This window comes from Ascaphus truei, chromosome 14 (genome assembly GCF_040206685.1).
Source record: "Ascaphus truei isolate aAscTru1 chromosome 14, aAscTru1.hap1, whole genome shotgun sequence".
NCBI classification, from domain to species: domain Eukaryota; kingdom Metazoa; phylum Chordata; class Amphibia; order Anura; family Ascaphidae; genus Ascaphus; species Ascaphus truei.
In genome coordinates, this window is record NC_134496.1 from 24,850,758 (window position 1) to 24,875,077 (window position 24,320).

Sequence of the window (24,320 nt, forward strand, 5' to 3'; positions counted from 1 at the left end):
TATATATATACATATAGTGTGTGTGTGTGTCTGTGTGTGTATAATATATATATATATATATATATATATATATATATATATATAATACATGCAACGCTATTAAGACATTTATCATGATAATATGTATCACAATAAATTTATTAAAATAAAAATAATGAACTAGCACTCACCCTGTCTACTATAATTCAGCTGGAGGCGCTATGATCCTACATCTATACAACTACACAAAAACCATACTGCATCAGCACTCCAAAAGTAAATCAAAGAAAATGAAGGATTTACATTTTCCTTTTGATCTTACCAAGTTTAATTCATCAAAATAAGCAGCAAAACAGAAAAATAAAATAAAATCACACACAAGGAGAGGAAAAGTAAGCAGACACACTTTTGTGTGCAAAATAGAGCAATGTTTCAAGGCCTCATAGCTCCTTCATCAGGCCAAGCGAGTGCTGATCCAGTATGGTTTTCGTCTAGTAAATAGAAATAAAACGTGTTTTCAAAATAAATGCATTGTCTTTATATTTACTAGAGCAGAGAGACAACACAGCGGCAGCTTCAAAGCCACTTTCACTGCACCGCTCATCCCGAAATATTGCAATAACATGTAATTTCTCATATGGGCACACCAGGAGATTCTGTTATCACGATATTTCGATATATATCGGTATATCACCAAACCCTAGGCTACGCTATGTCGCCAACGTGAACTGAAGAACATTAGTATGAATGAAGAAATTATGTTAATCGTAAAGAGTGTATTTGATGCTAGGTTTTAAGGTGCTTGAAGCTGAGAGAGGCCTCAATTCACTTAGAAGCTAGAATGGATGTACAAGAGCTGCAACATAGGGAAAGGCAGGGATATTAGGATAACCAGTAGGGCTCGTTAGTATTTCTAAATAAGAAAGAGAATATTCCTAATGCATAACTTCCTTCAACTAATGCAAAGGGTCAAATCAACTGGAAAAGCCATTGCCAAATGGGATTCCTTTCATCACGAGCATGCCTCCCAGCACTGTCCCGTTCCAGATGTTCTTCCCAGTGCAAATCCTTTACTACAATAGGGGTGGGGCGGGATGACCCAATGTGAGATCCTATAAATCTTTTAAACCACCACATTCTGTGCTTCCCTAGATGCTCTGCCCACATTGTGCACACATTAAAGCAAATACATCTCTTCTTAAAAACATAGGATTGTAAGCTCTACCGGCAGGGACCTGTGCCTACAAAATGTCTCTGTAAAGCGCTGCGTACAATTAGCAGCGCTATACAAGAACATGCTATTATTATTATTATTCCCCTTTCTGTGGCTTCTGCAACTAAAATGTTTTTGTAGCAATACGTTCCATTTCCCCCTCCGGTTATTAGGTTTAGTATAGCGCCACTGGTCCTATTAGGATCTATCAGGGCATTTCAAGTTGCACCCATCATTTTCTATGCTCAGGTCTGTATGAAATTTGCAATGATTGTTTTTGAAATGATGCTCAAAACGCAGCACTCCTAGTACAACTTTAAGCTTACCCAAGTACAGTGATTTAACTAAAGATCCAGTGTACTGAATGAAACATTGACGGTAGACGTTCATTAATCTTTAATCAGCATGTTCGTATATATTTGGTTTAAAAGGGGGGGGGGTTCCCTACAAAATTGTACTTGTGAAAAAATAACTCTAAAGTAGAAACAGATTTTAATGAAATAATTTAGAGTTAAAAGATCTACCCCCATGTACAGAGCACTTTCCAGTAAAAAACAGTAAAACGTAATACAAGGATACACACAATACAAATCAGGGATGAGATCATTAAAAACATCATTATATACTTACAATCGCTGATTGTATATGTAATTCCCTATATTGTGTTTGTGTTATTTCTCTGCATTTTTACTGAAGTGCTGTGCATGGGGTAGTGGCTTTATTAAAAAATAAATAAACAAAACGGTTCTACATTATTGCAGCCATCCTACAGGGATTCCCAGCACCGAACAACTTATTACTATTGTACAATGCTGCATGATCATTCTCAGGGACAGTTTGAGAACGCCTTCAACTACGATGAATGGAAATAAGAATCCCAAATAGTGCTTAAACCCTTCTAACGGGGTTCAACACTTTGCAAAGTAATACGTTACATGCCTCTACTACTCTCACTAGGGGTGAGTGATACTGTATATCAGAGCTTACAATAAAATCAGCAGCATTAGGCAGTAGCAATTAATTTGCAGTATACAGTGTTCAGGCCAACAGAACTCCTGCAACGGAGCAACTTTTTGCTTTAAAATAGTCTCAATGGCATCCCCTCTTCATGAAGCTATTTGCCTCTGCAGGCATTCGCAAGATCTTTCTCCAGAACATCCAGTTTATGCTAAAACCTCTGAGCTTTGTGGGGGCGGAGAGAGCTATCGGATAGCTGTGAGCTGTGGCCCGAGGCCATGAAATTCTTCGCTGCTCCCTGCTTTCCCCGTGTATCGTTTTTCCAAAATCGCACAGAGCTTCCATCAGCTGCGTGACCTCACGTTTGAGGACACATTTTGAAAAGTAAAGCCCCCCCTTGGGGTTTCCAGCTCACAGCCATCGTGGCTGCACACGGAGCCAAACATGTGCACTCCAGAACGATGTTTACAGTCTAAATTCCAATACAGTTCAACTGTATTACATTAGGCTCAGCTTCGATCACAACAAGTTACTAGGCGGGGGGTGGGGGGTAGGAAATTAAGCTTTCTACCTACAGGGATCTAACACAGGGGTGGCCAACTCCAGTCCTCAAGGAGGCGATCTATGCTGCCACGGCCCCTCCGGCACTCAAAGGGTTAATAGGGTACAAAGTGGGCTAATCACTGTATTGACCAACACTAGCCCATTTGAAGCTTCCCCCCCCTTCACTTTGCTTAAAAGATGCCAATTACTAGGCGGTTCCAGAAACAGAATACGAACTGTCCTTGATGTTCTTTGTGTCCTTTGATCAAAGCACTGCTCTTACCCTGTAAACAATTAACTATTTTTTGTAAAATAAAAGTAACATTTTTCTGCACAAGACATTGCTTAAGAGACAGACACCCCCCTCTCCCCTCCCCCCCCTCCACTTAACTAATTAAGAAGCGTTAGGAGCCAATTTACATCAATCCTGTTTACAGGTTACCGGTAATTATAACGTATTTAGTGGCGGAGGTTTTGGCGTCTTTGTCAAGACACAAGACTGCCTGCTCCTGAGCCCTAGAAAAGGCAATGAGACCAGTTGATGCACAGTTAATTGCATTAGAATAGCCCTAACTTAATCATAGCCTTGTGTGTGTCTACTCTGGCCTGGGATCAGGGTATTTACTGCCAAAGTTTGGAAGGAAGATGAAACGAGGACACAAAAAACTCACAAAATGTGTAATGCCGTCTAGGAATTCAAGGTCAGACTGTTTAGAAAGGGTGGAGGTCAGAAAAATACTCAACTTTTGCAAACTGAATGAGCGAGTTATAACGAAGGAAAAGGGAGGTTGTTTAAACAAGACACAATATGTGCCAGGAAGGTTTTTCCAGTTAAAAGCAGTGAAATTAACCATTTGGCAACCAAAAGAGCCAAACACATTAACGCTTTTACTGCTAGAAAGAGCAGCAAAGAGGGGGTGGGTATATGCAGAATACGGCACACTTGACATTTCCATTTTAACTCCCTCTCTGCCAGGGACCTGCGGCGCACTGGCCCGGCAGCGAAGGTGTTAACACTGTCGTAGGGTAACCACTTACAATGCGAGTTTCTGAAATGAAGCAGAAGACCGGGAGCAGTACCGGTTACCGAAAACAAGTGGCAGTGGATTCTTTCTATGAATGGAGAATTTAGTCCCAAAGGTGTCGTTAAAGCAATTACAAGGAGGATAGGCGGATAGGATAGGTGTATTCTTGAGCAATACTGTAAATATGCAGTCGGATTTCTCTGAGGCACAAGTGTGAAAGTTACCACCTACCGAGAATACCATAATAGCAGGACAATAGATGTAAGGCTAGGGCCATAGAAGGGGAAGCAGGGCTGGACCGCGCTGACGCTGAGGCTTGCCTGCTGAAATCTACGCGATTTCATGCCCATGCAGGCGAGCCAGCGGACGCGATCGGAGGCGGGGGGGGGGACTGAGGGAGGCAGGGCAGTGACGTCGCTGGGCCAATCGCCCGCGATGCACCGACGTCAACATCACGGCGCCGTGACGTTGACGCTGCTGAAAAACAGCTTGGCTGTCGGCTGAAAAATCCAGCGCCTCAGCACGCCTGCGGACGCTCGCGTGAGCCCCCTCTCAAGGCATCCTCACTGAGGATGCAGGGGCTCAGCGCCGAGCGTCCGCACGGCTCAGCGCGGCCTGTCCTTCTATGGACTCGGCCTAAGCGTTGGACTGCCATTAAGGTGTATTGGCTTTAAGCCACTGTCGCAGTTATACGCAAGCAATGCTAGGACTCGCACGCCTGCTCTCTTGGTTAGTTCACTTTTATACTCTGTGCTGTACTGGAAACTTATTTCATATGTAATAGGGAAAAAATACGGGCAACATGATAGAAATGTGTAGCGGTATCAGTGTTCTTTGTATTGGCTCAGCAGCATACAAAGCCTTTCCCTTCTTGTTTCAGCAGCGGTGCAAAGAGCGAGATTATTTACGTGGGAGGCCCGGCTGGGTTACAGCATAGAAAGGATGCGAGTGCACATCTTGCAGACAAGGTGGTTACTAGTAGGTGGGAAAAGTCCGAGCTCTGTAAAAAAAAAAAAAAAAAGGACGATGGCCATATAACAGAATATAATAAACGTAGCGGGGCTATTCCTGAATTCCTGGCATTAGAAGACAACCTATTCACATCAATGGGCTGTTAGTAAATATGGGTCACTTGGCATTCACATAATCCCCGAGTGATCCACGGTACCATAGCCTAATTTCTCCAATTGACAAGCCTATAATTTAGCAAATAAAACGTTTATGTGGAGAAATTACAAGACATTATTTCTGAATGTCTATATTTAGAAATGTGATATATAGTTATCATCAAAATGTGTATATACATATAGCAAGAGGCATCAATGACCCAGCTGATCCAGTTAGCCGACAGCTCCAGGGAGCGTGACGAAGGTGACTGGAAGAACGTCCTGCAGCGGGGTTACTGTATGTACAACTTTATGAGTCAAGATCATAGAAATCAAGTGGTGCGGAGAAGTTGATCCACACCAAAGAGTAAAGACTTGTGTTTTGGAGCTGTAGAAGCGTGTCATACAGTAGTATATAAATACACAAACATACACCTAATCCTCTCACACCATTAGAAAAAATAGTACTAAAAAGAAAAGAAAAAAAGAAGAAAGCAGCAGCCTTGTGCAATTTGGGAAGTGTAGGCTGCGGCATGCGCTATGGGGCAGGCTCCAGTGGCCATGTGGGCGCGCAAAGCGCTGTGACGCATACGCTGGCAGGAAAGACAAGAATTTTGTCTTCCCGTGCCGCGATCACGTGGTCGGTGCGCAACCAATGAAAGGGCAGATAAGCCCCGCCATGACCCCCTCCGCATCCCATTGCTCCCCTACAGACCTCACAACGTGGCTTTCAACTGTAGGTCGTAGCCTAATCCATCATAACCTGCTACTTTATTATGAAAAGGGTGCAGTGGTTTTCTACTTTGGAGAATTACTGATGTAATTGTGCTTTATACAGAAACAAAGTAACCTAGAAACTGACGTTTAATAAAACCCACTTGGGCCCCCACAGTCCTGCGATTCTCCCATTTGCTGATACCATTAGATCATGGGTGGCCAACTCCAGTCCTCAAGGGCCACCAACAGGTCAGTTTGTCAGGATATCCCTGCTTCAGCACAGGTGGTTCAATCATAATGACTGAGCCACCTGTGCTGAAGCTGGGATATCCAGACAACCTGATATGTTGGTGGCCCTTGAGGACTGGAGTTGGCCACCCCTGCATTAGATCCTTTGAGTTCTTTCATGTTTAATCCCAAGCATTGTGTCACTCCCTTAAAGTATTAGGCTCCACTAGCTGTTGGGAGCCTAGACCATGAACCCACTACCTTTTCTATGAAGTACTTCCTCACATTTCCTCCTAGCCCAGGGGTGTGGCAACCCCAGTCCTCCAGGGCTACCAACAGGTCAGGTTTTCAGGAAGTTCAGTTTTCGACTGAGGCACCGATTGAGCCACCTGTGCTGAAGCAGGGATATCCTGAAAAACTGACCTGTTGGTGGCCACCCTGCGGCATAGCTTGTCGCCCCCAACTTCAGAGCAGGACTTCTTGTTCTAGCACTATGCTTTCTCTGAAATAGGCTTCCCTCCTGTACCTCGCCTCTTTGCCTTGACCACTAACCGCAGAAAGTGGTACAGGATTGACGAATCTGGCGGCATCGTCGTGTCCTGGATTTGCAACCGGGAGAGTTTGAGAGAGTCCAACATGTGTTTTCTAAATGGAAATAGTGCTGTCCGGATTATATCATCAACACCGGTCCTGCAAACACTTACATTTCATAATAATTGGAGATCGTGGAGAATAAATAAATAAAATGTTCCGGCACGGAAAAAAACGCTCTTTGATTAAAGAAAATGTAATAAAATAGAAAATAAAAAGCACCTACCATTCAAGGATGAGTCACTAAATCAGATTTCAATGCAATATCCCACTGAATGAGCCCTGGGGATGAATAGACATCGCCACCCAATTAGATCAGAATGGGAGCTGGAGGGGCTTTGTGTGTGCCTGATAATAGCAAACCTCTGCCCCACAGATCCGGCCCGACAAAGGCTTGTGTGAAACAAGCTTTGAAGACACAATAACATTCCTCTCCTGAGTTTCAAGCCCCCGTGGGCTAAGCAGCGCCAAAAACTGCTCGCTCTTCGGTACTGAGGCACATTCCTAGCTAGAAGTTCACATGCCTGGGAGAGAAAGCATGCCAAAGTTACACCTTTATGCTCTGCGGCAGCACTGTTTAACCCCTTCAGTAATAGAGAGGAGAGAAGCGCATAGCACTGCAGTGTACACGGTTGGCCTCTTTGGCACTGAAAGATGCACTGCCACACCTCCAAGCTGCACAAAGCTTCCTCGCTGCATCCTGATCACAGCAATATTTGCTGCAGTTTTTCTGACACTATGCTAAATATAAGTGTTGATCTTGCAAATCACTGCAGTTTTTGGTCTTCAGTAGGAGGCCCCAACAAAATCAGCGCGTGTACCACGACCCATGCAAGTTGCAATTCTGCATTGGAAGGTTAGGCTAGCAACAATTTTTTTTTTTATAATAATAATAACCCCCTCTATTGCCAAATGGATACAAGGTTAAACACGAGAGAAGAGAGAGCGTGCGAGAGACAAAAGAGAATTAATAGAGAAGATGTTAAATATAAACAGGTTTTTTTTGCATGCTCCAAAGGGAATTAAAGAAGTTAAACGGCAGGCTCATATTTGACAGTGTTTGACAATTAAATGTTAGCTTGACTCATATCTAGCTCTGTACTAATCTATCCTACAATCCAAGTACTGCCTGTCCGGAGGAACCACATGCGGCTGATCTAATTTATTCCTGATCACAAAGACTTCGAGTCTGCAGCTAACTTTCCTTAATCCGACACTCAATGAGCCTAGCTTTGTATGTGCATTAAATCCTATAAGAAATATGCAGGTGCTGTGTACATTATAATAGCATTTAGTGGATCGACATGTGGGGGGCGGGGGGATGTTAACACATGAGCCCTCAGAAGTCTCTTCCCTGGGGGTGCTGAAATATAGGATATTGACATATGCCATTAATACAATTTTAGATTAGATCCTACAGATAACCGTGCTTTTTAGTTTATTTTACCATTTAAAAAAAAAAAGTAAATTAAAATGTTTACAGACTGATAAAATTGGTCAGTAGGTCATTTCACTGGTGCCTCAGGAACTTCCTATAAGCTCGGAGGCAAGAAATAGCAAAGTAAGAGAACTTTCAGAAGTGGCATAATATATTGGTTATTAATGCCTGGAGACCAATGCAACAATGGCTTTGTCTGGATAAGCAGAGAAAAATGAGCTGACGTTCTGTCTCAAGGTGCGTGGCTGCAGCCCGCGCGCGACCTTAAAGAGATCCTCCGAGCAGATTAATTATTAAGAGATTACCTCTTTTCATCATATATGCGGCAGCAGGTACTGCCGCTGTCTGCCTGACAAACGCTCGGCAGCAATGAGGACTTTTCTCTGGCGTCTGAGACATCGCACTAATTGGGAAGCCGCAGGTTGGATGCAAATCTGCAGCTGGCTGTCAGCGTTTGGAAGCCCTGATATAAACTGGGATGCCGACCGCATGTGTGGCAGACATAGGCTGCAGAACCACCAAGAGAGTTTGAGTCGCAGAATTTTTAAGAAGGTTAATTCACACCAAAGCTGGGCTGGTCAACTCCTGTCCTCAAGGTCCACCACCAAGCCAGGTATTGGGGATATCCCTGCTTCAGCACAAGTGGTTCCGTCAGTGCTGAAGCAGGGATATCCTAAAAACCAGGCTTGTTGGTGGCCATTGAGGACTAGAGTCGGCCACCTATGCAGCAAAAGGGTTCCATTAAAAAAAAAAAAAAACAAGTGTGCCAAGCATTATAAGTGAAACTTCTGTGTGTTTTGACACTCTGTGTTTCATGCCATAAATATAAACATGAAAGCACAATTTGATTGATAAAATACAGTGACGTTTGATTGTGAAGGTGCGTGTTCGGCACATATCCCTTATATTTGTGTGTGCGAGTGTATATGTATGTATGTGTGTATATGTATGTGTATATGTATTTGTGAGTGAGTGGCCATACCAGACAGGGCCGTAGACTGCTTTTCTGGGGCCCAAGACAACAGGGGGGGGGGGTCACTTTAAAAAAAAAAAAAATACTCTAAATCTACCATTTTGTGGCAAAAATCTCCCCGACCTCAATGGGCTTTTTAACCAAAAATGGCCTGTACGGCCGCGTTGGCGTATATAGAATTTACTAAGGATTGCCTCCAAGAGGTAGAACTTATTATACCTTTTTTTCCCCTCTTGTGAATTTCTCCCAATCTGCGGTCTTGGAAAGAGAATTGAAGAATTGTATTACTCATTTGTCAGCCCTAATCTTTGCCCTTTATGGAACGACCTCTGTAGCATTTCACCTCTAGTTAGGCATTAGCACCCAGCAAAAACAGTGTGCATGTAGATATAGCAAAACTTGCTGTCCCCGGCACTGCGGCCGAACTAGAAAACGTCCGCCGGGTCAGCGCCTGCTGCAAATCGCGTTGGGGGAGGCGGATTTGTCAATGCTTCTCTATGGGATCCCGTAACATTACTATGTTGGTGCTGCGACCATGCGTGGCCGCAGCACAAGTCTTGCTCCATCTGTTTGTATATTCCATGGAATTTGTTGGTTTGATTCCCAAAGCGAGGATTATTTAGGATTATGAATCCAAAAAAAAAAAAAGACAGCAACAGATGGTTTTATTTTATCGTGTTGTTTATGATTCTTATTTCATAACCGCATGACCTATTTCCTTCACATAAGAAATCTATACTGGAAGTAGGACCAGAAGCTGGGATCAAGGCGCCTCAGATGCCAAGATTCACTTTTCTCATGCTTCCTGAACTTGCAATAAGGAAGTAACTAACATAATAGCACTACGGACACAATCATAGGAGTGATTGATGGAGGAACAGGAAGGACATGGAGGCAGCAGTCTTCCGTATGATCACACAATACATAGACATTCCATGGCTGGTGCTCAACTGCTGTGTCAACTAATACAGTGGTTTCCAACTTTTTGGGGGTAAGCAACCCTATAACTTTATTGTGAAATTCTGAGGAAATCCAACCCACTCTAATAGCGTGTCGGAGATCAGGTGTATTATAATGAACCCCAACCCTCTCTAATAGTGTGTCTGAGATCAGATGCATTGTAAGGAACCCCAACCCTCTCTAATAGCGCGTCTGAGATCAGATACATTGTAAGGAACCCCAACCCTCTCTAATAGTGTGTCTGAGATCAGATGCATTGTAAACGCTTCTTCTGTATTTTGTACAATTTCCAATGGCCTGAAAATTGCAGGGAACCTTTAGGGATGCACAGGGAACCCAAGGGCTCCCAGGAACCCCTGTTGGGGGGATAAAAACTGAACTAATACAGGTAAGAGGTGTACACAGTACATTTGATTGATAAAATAAGACTCTTTAAAATCATGCTAAAATCAGAAAGGTTAAAATTGTGAAAGCTGATGCTATAATAAAATATTCTTTACGGCAAAGCATGGGGGGGGGGAAACAGAACATCTACCAGCTACTTAAGGATAAATCTCTCAACACATCTTCTAAGGATGTGACCCAGATATGTCAATCATCAGAAAATTGCACATCAATAAATCTTCAAGCTCTGCAGCATATAAATAAGTAAATACAAGCTTATGTGCCCTCCATCTTATTTTTATATATACATTTTAGGTTGTTTGGGATGATTTGCAAAAGGCACAAATTAAGTTAAATGTAATAGTTTTAATTTGTGTGGCTTAGAGCAAGAAGTGGTATCTTGCCACTTATGAGAGATAGATGGATAGATAGAGACATACACACACACACACACACACACACACACACTGTACTATCCATTTCTGCACTCGGGCTTTGAGTAACATCCAACAGAAGGCCTAATTCATAGAGTGGATTCTGTACTGCAGTTTCCTTTCGTTCTGTGCCACCATAACAAAAGTACAAAACCTTCCCGTTCCAACTATTTATATTAGCTTTGCCATTATCCTACCTCAATCTATTATATCCCCTACGTTCTAGCTATCCAATTGCAATCCAAGTTTAAAAATACCTTTGGATACTGTCCTAGTTTCCCCTCTGCCGCCGCTCCACCCCCTGGTCCCACAGCCACAAGAAACATATAAACTATGAGAATATGGGATACACTTTGTATGATATTGTGCACCAGTTTGGGAATCGTTGCTGTTCTAGTATCTAGTGCAAGGGTGGGCAACGCCAGTCCTCAAGTGCTACAGCACAGGTGGCTCAGGACTTCGATAGAGCCATTGATTAAGCCATCTGTGCTGAAGCAGGGAACTCCTGAGAACCTGACCGGTTGATGGCCCTTGACTGGAGTTGGCCACTCCTGATCTAGTGGCATGGGGTCTCCGTTCCATAAGCAGAAGAAACATTGGTGTTAATTTTCCATTAAGTAATTACCATGTGGTGGATACTGTTTAGTGTCAATTCCCCCCACCCCCCAGTAATTACATGATGGAAACCACATTCCTCTCCTGCCCTGCTACTTTGTACATCACAGGTAATTACAAAGCGAGGGTAGCAAAAAAAAAAAAAAAAAAAACACTAGATTAAATATACATACAGCAACAAAAATACAGCAAATTCTTTGTCACCAGAGATCGAAAACAAAAATCACAGTGCTGTTGCTTTAACAATAAAAAAAATGTGCAGTCTGGGAACGACATTGCATTCCTTTGATTTAATTAAGTAAGAAATACTCTTGTAGATTGTCCGGACGTGGGAAACCGATATTACGTTCTCAGCATTCAGTCACTTTGGGACTGCAGCGTTGAGCTGGGAGTATGGAAGGAGGCGTGGCCTGGCCTGTGAACTGGGACCATACAAGGGGATTGCATAACCCACAAAACAAGAAGGCACCACAGTTTGGGAGGCATGGTTGTGTCAAGAGGTTGCCAGCAAATGGGAAAAGACAAAAAAAATTAATTATAATCTCTCTGTATTTGTAACACTTTCAAATTCAAAAAGACATTTGTAGTTATACTTCCAAAGGTGTTAATGCAGCCACCTCGGAGATGGAACCATGACTGCCTCTCTGTGATACCGAAGTCTGCGTAATCACCCCCAAGCGATAGAAGCAGCGATTGTATTACAACCCAAAGCAGATAAGTGATTGAGCGAAGATCACAGAGCAAGCAGAACTTTTGGAGAGTGGAATCAAACACACCGAATCTCCAGAAATACACTGACATCGATCAATAACCATAAAGACTTGCAACTACACTAATGTGCAATAGGAAAATTATCTTACAAACGAGTTCTGTCAAATCATGGATCTTTTTACAGCTTCTGAAGTGCAAAACACAAAAATACTATGGCCTCTGGGAGTGCGAATGTCCGTATCAGAAATGAAGATTGCAAGAACTCAAGAGCAGCATTCGATCAAATAGGAGTTGTTCTAACACGCAATATTGTGTGCTATAGATAAAGGTTACTGCTGCACAAGCTCGATACTGATAATATATTATCTGACCCATGTGTCAGCAGAAGAACAATGTATTACCAAAAAGATAGGAGGTTAAATTATTTTTTGTGTGCCAAAGCCAAAATTTAAGATTTTCTTAAGTAATATGACAAATAAAAATACCACTTGTGAGCACCTTCAGGTCTGCAACTCTGCCTCTCCCCATTATCTCTTAGCATACAGTGTTTACCCTGCAGCTAGGGATTCTGGGAAATGACAACAAATAATATGAATCTTAGGCTGAGTCCATAGAGGGGGAAGTCGCGCTCCTCCGCCCTGACGCTGAGGCTCGCCTGCTCGGTCAGGAGCGATTCCATGAACTGGCAGGCGAGCCAGGGTGCGCGATTGGGAGGAGGGTGGGGGGGGGGAGGGTAGGGGAGGCGGGGCAGTGACGTCGCTTGGCCAATAGACCGCGAAGTGCCGACGTCAACGTCACGGCGTCGACGTGACTTCGCGCTGAGAAACAGGCTCTGCTGTCGGCTGAAAATCCCAGCGCCTCAGCACGCCTGCGGACGCTCGTGGGAGCCCCCTCTAAAGAGATCCTCATTAAAGATGCAGGGGCTCATCACGGAGCGTCCGCGCGGCTTCCCCTGTTATGGACGCGGCCTGAGAAGACTAAGCAAACTCAGTATCCCACTCTTAAAGCAATACTTCTATATACTCCCTCTCAAAAAAGAAAATCAGTGTTTAAAACAAAAACAATATTTGGCTAAAAGGACCCTAAGAGGTTTGAATGCTTAGAACACATCAACTACTTGTTGGCCCAATAAAAGGCATCATACCACTTCTCCCTCCTTTGTTACTACACTAAAAGAGAGATGACCGGCCACAGTGTTTTGAGGTTAGGTATCACAGCCCTTCTCATGAAGTAGACCGAATCTTAACCCACATCAGAATAATTTCAGGAAGAAACAGGAACTGAGGACTGCCACTAAATAAATGGATAAATAATGCAGAGATATCACTCCCCTAACAATGCTACTTTTAAAGAAAGCTGTCAATTAAAATCACATCATAACCAAAGTACTTCTATGCTGCTCAGTCATCATGTCCCACTAAAACTGCACCTGTCCCAATTGTGTGCAAGCAGAGTTTATAAATAGGCTAAATCGAGCCCAAATCAGGGTATGATAAATTGCTATTCTTCAGCGAGGCTTCAACAAGAATACCCATTACTAGTCCAGACTATTTACAGCACAGACACAACAGACTTGCATATACATTTCCCATAAGCATCAGGAAGATGCTTGTATTAACAGGGCAATTAGTTACAACTTTGCAGTCTTTTATAACTCCCGCCATGAAAAAAAAAAATTGCCTTTCAGGCAAAAGGTGACACGGTGTGCTCATTTGCATGTCATTTCCCAGAATCCCCTGCTGCAGTGGAAACACTGTGCTGGGTGATAATGGTGAAAGGCAGGGGTGCAGACCTGCCTAAGACATGTGAATGTGCTCACAAGTGATCTTTTTATTTGCTATATGCAATACGGTGGAGGTTTCGCGTTACCTTTTTCGCCCACCATAATTTAAAACGTGTGTGTGTGAGTATATATTTTATTTATTTTTTCATATTCTGCAAATCCAGAATACGTATAAGCCCACTTATAATATCCCTCAATTCCAATGTCTAAAATCATAATTATTCTAAAAATAACTTTTTGAAAGGGGGTTAAACCAGGGGTGGGCAATGCCAGTCCCGAGGGCCACCAATGGGTGACCTGACCGTTTGGTGGCCATTGAGGACTGGAGTTGCCCACCCCTGGGTTACACATTCGGGAGCGGACATTTAAATTGTACCACTTTATTTTTATCTACGCAAAAACAAAAATGTGTCCCCTGTCCGACTGAAAACGAAACAGTAAGAAGCCGACTGCAGTTGCAAAGGAGTTTGGGCGATGGCCCATAACGATCACACAGTACCATCTTTATACATCAACTCCTTGTTCCCTGGCAGGTACTCTTCATTCACCTTGAGGCTGAAGCTTAGAATTAGGCTTTTGGATTTTTCTAAAACGATTACATTTAAATTGTGTAACTTTAATTGTAAGTGTAACCTCTTACACGGGGAGGATCCGGTGTAGGTCTTTGGCTTGTGAGCACGGCGACTGGTATTTTTGTAAAGAGACCGGCGCTCATCTTCACGCGCCCTGCACAGAAGCTGGGACGGCGTTCCCTTAAGTGACAGTGACTCGCTGTGCTTGGCGTTTTCATCCTGCTACGCAGAGAGCCGTCATAACACGCAACCATTCAATGTGCCTTAGCCAAGCCCTTACAAAGCAATGTGTAATGTATTTGTTTACTGGGTTGCGATCATTATGGGGAAATATGTAACGTCTTGTGCGGAAATTGCTGAGGATGTGATCACTAGTAATAAAGGGCAAAACCATTGTGATAAAATTGACACAGAGTAGTTAAGAGTTCAAGATACAAAAACGTTACATGGGAGCAATGCAAGGACTTTGTGCTGAAAGGAAATGATTGGGAGAAAAACTTCAGGGCTATTTTATTGGTAAACCTACACCTCGCATTGGCCATAAACCTGGGGTGACAAACTCCTGCCCTCAAGTGCCACCAACAGGTCAGGTTTTAAGGATCTCCCTGCTTCAGCACAGGTCGCTCAAGTCAATGACAGCCACCTGTGCTGAAGCAGGGATATCCTTAAAACCTGACCTGTTGGTGGCCCTTGAGGACTGGAATTGTCCACCCATGCCATGAACAAACAACCATAATGTGCACATATAATACATTCACATAGGGGTATGTTTAAATGGTTAAAACCAGGTGATTAATGCCCTATTTTTTTTAAAAAGGGAGGGGGGGGGGGGTTTTGATTATTAACATTGCAACCTAAAATTTAGAGTCTGCGTCACTGTCCTACTCTCTCCATTACCATAATCGTTATTGCGAACACATTGGCACCGCACACGAGGTGGATGCACGTTCATCGGCTTGCCTTATAATTAGAGTTGAGCAAAGATTAACAATGAGCCTTACTCAGCATAAAGACAAAGGAGAAAGGGGCTAAAAACAAAACGTAACCACCCCAGCAATTTACCCACAATGTATAATCACAGGCAATACTAAAGACTCGCAAACGTAACCCTTTTGCTGACAGCAGATAACACGTTGGACCCTCTGCCAGCAAAGGGATTGGTTTAATGTTAGGTTTTCACTAAACCTGCGTAAAACAGTCAGATTCCCAAATGCGCCCACACTGCAATTTAACTCATGAGTTACCACATTGCAAAGTTGCATTAAAAATTGGGAAACCAAAGCTGGAACAGACCTCTGAACAAGGATTCAAAAAGACTACCATTTCCAAAATCGGACACAGACCACCGAGGAAATACCCAAACAAGCGGCATAACACCAACACAGAAATCTGCAATTCCTGGCACCGAATAGGTTTAACATTATTACAAAACATACACGTAAATTACATATATTTTATATTTCTTGTGGGTAACAGTGCATAGAAATGAAGGTCTGTGCTGCTTGTGAGACGGCCGTGTTGATACAGACAGAACGCCTGCTACATGTCTGTATTGGAGTAAACATCAATTGCCTAGATATCAGACACAAAAAGCAGACAGGGTGTCTCCCGGCAGAGAGCACACACCTGCCGGCAGCCTGTGCACGTGCAGCCCTTACACAGAAAGCCAGGCTTTCATCTTTCAAGGTGGAAGCAATGTGCTTAGCTCCTGTCTGCCAAAGGGGAGGGGTGGGGGAAGGAAGCTTTCAATACCAATGGGAACAGAAGGTGTACGAGGATGAACTTTAAATGGAGCAGCCATCTCAGGCTCATATTACTCAGAAGCTGCATCTCCAATCCCCTAAAAATTGGTAAATGGGTAGCTTTAAAACAGCACTGCAAAAGGAGATAGACAGACACACTCACATCTATAGATATAATGCGGTTGTCAATTCACAGACTGTAAGCTCCTTTCAGCAGGTATCTCCCAACCTATTGCTTTATATGCAAGATTAATACAAAATTATTTGTTTTTGGCTTCCTACCCCTTTCCCCTGTGCAACCTGTTGTTGCATTATAAATAATAATCTATAAGATACCCGTGTAAATACACACACACACACACACACACACACACACACAAACACCCCCCTAAAACAATGATGGTTCCCATCTTCATTTTGTGGCAATAGACAAATTCTGCTTCAAGGCAAGCGATTTATTATTTAGCTATAATTCAAATTATAAGAATAATTTATCCAATGGGTACTAATGATCCTGCTAAGTAAATTGATAGTCGATCGGAATATAGCAGGTATGGACACTGCAGGGGATGGGAAGTCGATACCCAGAGGGCGAGTAGTTGAAAGCAATTGCACCATTTGGTGAGCTTGCCATTATGTCCACACAACACCAGGACAGCCCAGCAAACAGCACCCTCTCTGCTGCTAAAATGGCAATGAAAAAGCAAAGGGGTAAGACGGATGTGTTTTAAAAGGGAGGAAGAGAGGGGCGGGATAAGCACTGATTATGATAGATTCCCACGCTCAGATTCATTCATGAAGTTCTCTGCTAGCCATGTTAATCCACCTCCAAATGTGAAACAATACCTAAGCGTTCAAACCGGATACCCTTAGATATTAATAAACTTGCGTAAGACAGAAGACAAGCCAACGGAAGCAACACGTCTCAAACACTTTCTCCAAGTAATCTAGTCCAAGAAAACAATGAGATACAACCTAGTATTTAAGAAACTGTTTTTCACATGAACAACTCAACCTTGAAAAACTTCCAGTAGCGCAACCTGTAATTACAATTAAATGAACAGGATTTACATTTTTTTATATTATATATAATCACAAGCGGTTTCTTTCAAAAACAGCCCCCAATAAAAAGTATCAATGGGATGTACATTTAATTTCAACAAAAAGGTTATTCTGCTGGTTTGGGGAGTGAGTTTTCAATGCGTTGCGTGTGCTGCAAGCCTAAAGGTGATACTAATACACTATGTGAAACCTGAAAGGGTGGCATACAGCAGGCCGGCTCAACTCCAGTCCTCAAGCCACCAATCCCCCCCTCCCAACGGGTCAGATTTGTAGGATATCCCTGCTTCAGTGCAGATGGCCCAATGACCCCTGCTGCTGAAGCTGGAATATCCTGAAAACCTGACCTGTTGGGAATGGGGGGAGGGGGGGAAGGAGAGAAGGAAACGGAGTTGAGCACCCCTGGCATACCGAATAGTACAGGGGTAGCCAACTCCAGTCCTCAGGAGATAACCTGACCTGTTTTCAGGATATTCCTGCTTCAGCACAGGTGACACTCAATCAGTGGCTCAGTCGGAGACTACACTACCTGTGCTGAAGCAGGTATATCCTGAAAACCTGACCTGTTGTAGCTCTTTAGGACTGGAGTTGGCCACCCCTTGGATAGAACAGTCCGAATTCAAGTTTTAAAAAGCATTACTCGTCCATTCATGCAAACCAAATCACTACCTCCATCACAACCAACTTATAGAATATTCTAAATTTGTCTAATATGGTTTACATTAGCACAGATCAGGATTAACAATTACAGTGGGGGGAAAGAGACAGGCAAATCCCGAATAGGATGCCATCAATTTAATTAGGTTTGCAGCGTGCAATTAGATGCCTTAAGGAAGAAGCAAGAACCATTAGAACATAATTTTCATTATTAAATTTCTAGTGCATCAATAAATACAGATTTCTTGAGGGAGCCGCTTTGAACGTGTGAAAAAAGGAGCAATCGGGGATGTCTGCTTAAAGACCTAACCAGCGGCACAGAATGTATTTAATTATATCCCTAGTTTCACATTATTATACCTGCTCCACTGTAGAAACCAAAATAAGGAAATTCATAAGAGAAGCATAAGAGCCCAAATGAGAAAAGCCTAAAATAAGTCCTTCATGAAAAGCTTCCATTGTAATTTGTATAGTACACGAGTGACAGGGCAATAAATAACTTAAAAAACTGCACTGAACTAGCAGAATCTCATACTCCAGACACCCAAGTGCATGAAAATGATACAAAAGAAAGCCTTCAGTGTGACCTTGAAGCGCAGAATGCGCTGCCTAGCAATGAAGGGGTTAATTGTGGAGCCACTACAGCTTTAAAGTGAAACTTCTACATGCTGAAGATACAGTATTTTGACATCAAATACAGTAGAGACAATTTAAAGGCTCTCATTTTAACAAACATCGCTCCAAAAGGAGAATTCAAATCCCACAAAGACCAAATAGCACAATACCCAAGCTAAGCACTTCACATTTAGCATGAACATTTGCACAACCTGCAAGGCAGACTACACAACTGACACTACACCCAATGGAAGCAAACGTGTGTGTCTGTGTTAGAACTTTTTGAAATGTCACGAGGAGCTGGGCGACCATTAAGACATTTCAGCAATAACACATTAACGAAGGTCTCAGATCATTATTAGGTGTGTTATAGATACTACACTTTCATAATAACAGTTACAGGGACATGCTCAATCATTATAAATAATGCACGCCACGTGCTAAGCTTCCATCAAAGCCCCACATCCAGGGGCAGCGTTAATAAAGTGTGGGCATGTTTCTCCTGTGGTTAGGATCATGTTAAATCATAACAGAACTCAGAGTAATACTGGAGGCTTACATTTAAGGGGACTAGTTTGCCCCACATTAGTAAGGACTGGCGACACCCATCCCTGTTTAAAAGATTTCACAATGCATGGCTCTCCTAAAAGTGCATGGGAAAGGGGACGGAAACTATAAAGCCAGTAAGGGGTTAAACATGTCTAGGTGAAGCTGCCAGGTGTTCATACTACGCCTGAGCACAGCAAAGTGTCCAAATCTGCCTCTGTTGAGGGCTAAGTTGTATGCTTAGAACAAAGGCGAACCCCAACACATATTTGGGACCAGGTGGTAATTTCCTGGTAGTATATGAGTTTCCAATGGGTTAGAGATGTTAGACATGCACACACCAATCTAACTGTTCAAAGAGCGGAGTAATCATTTACAGATTGGAGTGTGTATAATAGATATATTATACATACATACATACATACGTACGTGTATACAAAACAGGACCCTTGCACGCATTTCACAGCCTTTGTTACAAGCAACATTCAGTAAATCAGCAAAGAATATGGCAACAGGGCACCCCTGATATGGAGCAAACGGATCACTAAAAAAACAGACCAAAGCAGCATATTGAAAGGGATGAGATCCATATTCACTCAAGTGCTGGGTTCCATTGATCATTATTAGCCATGACCTCTACGGTGGAAGAGGGTCTAAAATCTCCCCAAGTTCAATCCTTAAAAGAAACCAGTAATCCAAGCTATCAAAATATCTCCAATTACCACTTAATCATTTCACCTACACTGTAGCAGTAATTATCACAAAAAAAAAAAAAAACTTTATTAAAGGGTGCTAGTAGTCATACTGGTCACAGAGAAATATACTTTGTAGACTGTGATACCTTTTATTTGTACTAACATGAAGAGTGGACCTCTGCAGTCTCGAAAGCTTATGCACAAGAAAAACCCTGTACGATTGATGTTGGTTCATTAAAAAAAAGGTAACACAACCTATAAAAGGATCTTATAACTTGCTTAGATTAGGTGTGAGAACTTAAGGGTTGGTGTCTAAAGGCCTGAATTTGAGGAACCCCTGGGTTTAAGGTATTTTTTGTGTCTCCAAACTTGTGTGTGGTATAGTGGATTACAAGTGCATAAGTGAGGTGGAAGTTATAAAGTGCCCTTTACTTTTTAGGGTAGACTGTGTCTGTGTGTGACCTCAGGTGCTTACCTTCTGTTTCCGCCTGGCGCCGGTGTTCCCCCAGCTTGTGGAAGCTGATGCTAGCGTAGGCGCTCAGGTCATCTGTGGGGTGATTGACTGCGGGTTGATGAGGGTTACAATGCTCCAGGCCACTCAAATCCTTAGCCAGATCCAGGTCAATGTAATTTAGGCCATTATGTAGGTGATCTGCAGGTTGCAGGGGCTCCCTCCTCCCAGTGTCTCCTGGTCGTAGCCAGACATTTTCAAAGGAGGCAGAGCTGTGACGCTTCACATCCTCCCCAGACACCGGGCCAGCATTGACTCGGGCTGTGGTAGGGGTAGATGAGAAGGTCTCTGAACTGTGTCGTCTCCTGCCCTGTGGGTCACCCGCTCGGATGACTTTGGCACTCTGGTTGCGGTTTGGGCTCAGGTTCACCCGCGTAAAGGCGCTGGGGCCAGAGCTTTGACCCAAAAGAGAAGTGCGGGCAACTTCGGATAAACTTGAGTTAGGAGCTGGAGCCACAGCAGGGCTCTCAGGAACCCGACTGATTGACATCTCAGCATAATTACTCTTGCCAGAGGAAGGATTGATCGGTTTGACAATGATCCTGGCAGGGGGGACCTGGCTGTAATCCGAACAAAGGGCACCAAGCTGCATGCTCATGTAGTCTTTGGGGACGAGCTGCCCTCGGACAGGAGGGCGACTACTACTGCAGGTGCCGGTAGAGCACATTGAGCTGCCAGGCTTGGATGATGAAGATTTGCATGAGGAAGGTGTGCAGGAGGCATGGCCTGTTTTGGCTCTCCAGGCTCCTAAATCCATGTTCATGTATTCAGACAAGTTTTCCCTCTGCGGAACCACTCTGCTCTCCACATATGGTGGAGAGCACATGGAAAACACCAAGCCCCCTGAGAAGACCTTGTCACTGAACTCTATGTTAACATACTCCCCGGGGCTCTTTGGCTCTGGAGGCAAAGCAGGTTCTCGAGCCCGTGGCAGAGTGCTGGCTTTGCTGTTTTCCAGAGAAAGTCGCGTGGGTCTTGTTAACCTGCTGCTCTTACCCTGCAGTATAGTTTCCCCTTTCCTAGGCTGCTGCAAGTCCTGTCCTCCTAGGCTGTCGCTACTAGTGGAGGATGAAGAGGACTCCTCGGTGTACAGGAGGCGCCCTGAGCTGACAGAGATGCGTAACTGATCATTCTCATTCTTCCTGTGAACATGCTTAAAGGACCTGGGCAAGGAGAAGTAAGAGTAGACAGGTTTTGGGGGCTCTTCTACAGAATTCAGGTAGCAGTCTGGTGGGGTGCTGGTAGTAGAGCCGCTGGCTGGAGACATATTGATGTAGTCACTGCAAGGCAGTTTGCCCTCATTGCTTTCGATAGACAGTTTAGGGTTAGTACCATTGGTCCATATCTTGCTGTAATTGCTACTATCTGGGGAGCAGCTACCGCTGGGGGACATCATCATGTAACCATTGGAGTCTACCTGAGAATGCCGCCTTGGATTAATGATCTGCTGGGGCGCAGACACACTCTTGGGGCTCATGGGCATGTAATCACTGGTTTTGGTAGTCACAGGAGCAACACCAGGTGACATGGGCATGTAGCCATCATCTTTGTGGTTAGCTGGATTACCCTCCAGTTGAAGGTCCAGGCATTCTTCTGGATATGAGTATGTGGGTACAAAAGCAGAGTGTCTAAAGGATGTCAGACGCAGGGGATATGAAGGCATCATCTCTGTGTATTCCTCAATGGAGGACTGCGAGGGGGTCTTCTGGTGGGACCCAGTGGGAGAAGTTCCTGAAGAGTGAGTCCTCTTCCTGAAAACCTTGTCCAAGTCAGGGTGTTCTTCTCCCCGACTTGGATGGTATCTCTGTTGCTGGCCTTTATGCTGGTGGCTGCTGGGCTTGCCCATGCTGATGTAGTTGTTTAGGTCTTCTTCTCTTGCGGGTGGGGTGTGCCCAAGGGAGTCTGGGGTCACACTGCGGAAGGAGCTCCTGAAATCACAAGGGCTGGATCCGTATTCATCAGAGGAGATGAAGCCACCATCACTAGGGGAGCCTGAAACAGAGGCGCTAGACCTGCGAGGGCATAGGCAGTCAGAAGTAGAGCCGTGACCACTGGTACTGCTGGAGGATAAGCTGATTGGGCTGGTGGCTAATGGTGAGCAGCGAGTTGCCGGCATGGGTATGGAGCGGCTATGGTTAAGTGGTGGATGAAGCCGGGAACTGCCCCGGTGCCGATGTGAATGAGTCCGGTTTGCACTGGGGCTTACTGGACTACCATCAACAGAGGCTGGCCTTGACATAGTGCCCTCCCCGTCACTGGATGCACGAACCCTGAATGAGGATGAAGACCCATGCTTGGCGGTTCTCCCTGCAGGGGAAGTGGCTGTGACACTTTCTGTGCGGGCTCTGCGGTTCAACCCTACCTGGCTGGGCGGTGGGTGGTTGAGGTGGTGCCTTCTGAGGGGAACAGAAATGGGGTTGGAGCAGTTGGACGAAGACTGACTCTTACTGCGGGGTCTGAACTCGTCACTTAGGGCTTTCATGGCCTCCAAGATGGTTTCATGCATGTTCTGTGCAACCACAGAGTCATCCACCTGCATCCAGAACTCACCAGGCCCCGTGACTGCTGAACGACCCACCTCAATGAAGAAAAAATTCTCTGAGTGTCCACATCTTCGGATGTTCATCAACTGCAACACCACAGCTGCTGCATCAGAATTCAGCTTCACCAAACTGATAGTTCGGTGGGTCAGGCACAGCCGGTAGATGCCAACCAGATTCTTGATCTGCCCCAAGCCCTTGGGCTTCATGATCACCTGCCAGACTTCCTTGAAGGCCAGGCCTGGCGGAGCAACCTCCCCATAAACCTCCTCCCCATTTACTCCATTGTGCACCCCATTGGCAGCTCCGTCATGCTGCTGATGGTGGGTCTTGCCACGGTTGTGGAGGTCCACTAGAGCTTGATACCAGCCCTCTTGCTCCTGGTCACACTCAGCAGCAATGGCAAAGCACTCATCCTTGGTGTAGAGGGCAACCAGATGCTTGTTTTTAGAATCTGCCCTCTTGTTGATATTAAAGCAGCTTTCTAGGGGGATTGATCTTTTTGGGGCTCCAGACTTATGTCTCCACTTTTTCTCATTCTCATAATACTCCAGACGTGCCAACCCTGCTTCACTGGCAGCCCTGAGCACGAAAAACCTCTTGTGCATGCTCTTCGGTTTCCTCAGGTAGCCCACCTTCCTGACATCGGAGAAGTTCTCTTGAGGGTGAGGCTCTGTGGGGCTGGCCATGGTACCAAGTGAAAACAGCACCCAAAAAATAAAATAAAAAAAATCACCTAAATAATGTGTGCACCAAACAAATTCACAGATCAGCACCAAACCCTGCAGGAGAAATCAGACAAGTACACTTTGCAGAGTTGTGTTTGTAATGGTCCTCGGGGGGTAGGAAATCAGCAGGTTTCCAGGGTCTTCTCTTACACCCACAAATGCACCGAGTGATGGTGCCGGCTGTAACCCCGTTCCGGGGATAGCGCTGCACACCCCGGGGTGCGATCCATCCTCCCCGGTCTGCGGAACCCGCCTAACTTTGCGCCTGGTGGTGGGTAGTAATGTCCTTCTCTTGTTGCTGGGGAGAGGTGAGGGGGGTGGGGGGTATCACTGCTCCCTCCGGCTGCCCGAGCGGCTCTGTGCACGGCTTCCTCTCCACCGGTCTCACCCACCCAATGTCACTGCCGGGAGAGCGGCTCTCTGCACGGCTTCCTCCCCACCCAATGTCACTGCCGGGAGAGGGCCGGTGTATTACCCCGGGGAGAGAGGGGTGTCCTGGCACAGAGAGCTCACGGGCTATCTCTGCAATGCGCCCCCCGCCAGCAGCAGCTTTCTTTGCAGAATGAACCAAAACAAGCGTCTGTGGCTGAGTCCCCGGGAGCGCGGTCCAGAGCGCGAGCCGCCCCCTCCTCCCAGATAAACACGTGACGCCGCAGCAGCAGCAGCAGCAGCAGCAGCAGCAGCACACACACACACACACACTGCGTGCAGCCCAGACCCGCCGCCAGGCTCACACTAACCTGCTGCCCACTCTGCGCACACACACACACACACACACACACAGCAAGCCCCGCCCACCTACTCTTTACTACGAAAGACGCTGCAAGGTGGAGAGAGGGGGGAGGTGGGGCGCAGGGCGCGCTGCGATTGGCTACGGACGCCTGTCAGTCTATTTGCTGTCTCCACTCCCCCTCCGCTCTGCTGTGTGGGGCTCGGGGAAAGTTAGGTTGAGGGGTCGGTGTAGTAAGAAGGCGTGGACGCCATTTAGTTTGGTGTTA

At 44.9% G+C, this 24,320-nt stretch overlaps 1 protein-coding gene across 2 annotated transcripts in view; it reads right to left on the bottom strand.

Moving 5' to 3' along the window:
- The window catches only part of IRS1 (insulin receptor substrate 1), a 43,108-nt gene extending 19,091 nt beyond the window's left edge, over positions 1-24,017 (bottom strand). The window contains exon 1 of one of the 2 annotated variants that reach the window (XM_075570128.1): positions 20,019-24,017. In XM_075570128.1, the coding sequence (XP_075426243.1) occupies positions 20,019-23,283 (3,265 nt within the window). In that variant the 5' untranslated portion in view covers positions 23,284-24,017. The remainder of the gene's footprint in view (positions 1-20,018) is intronic. The other variant, XM_075570129.1, reaches the window with a different exon arrangement.
- Positions 24,018-24,320: the final 303 nt, after the last annotated feature.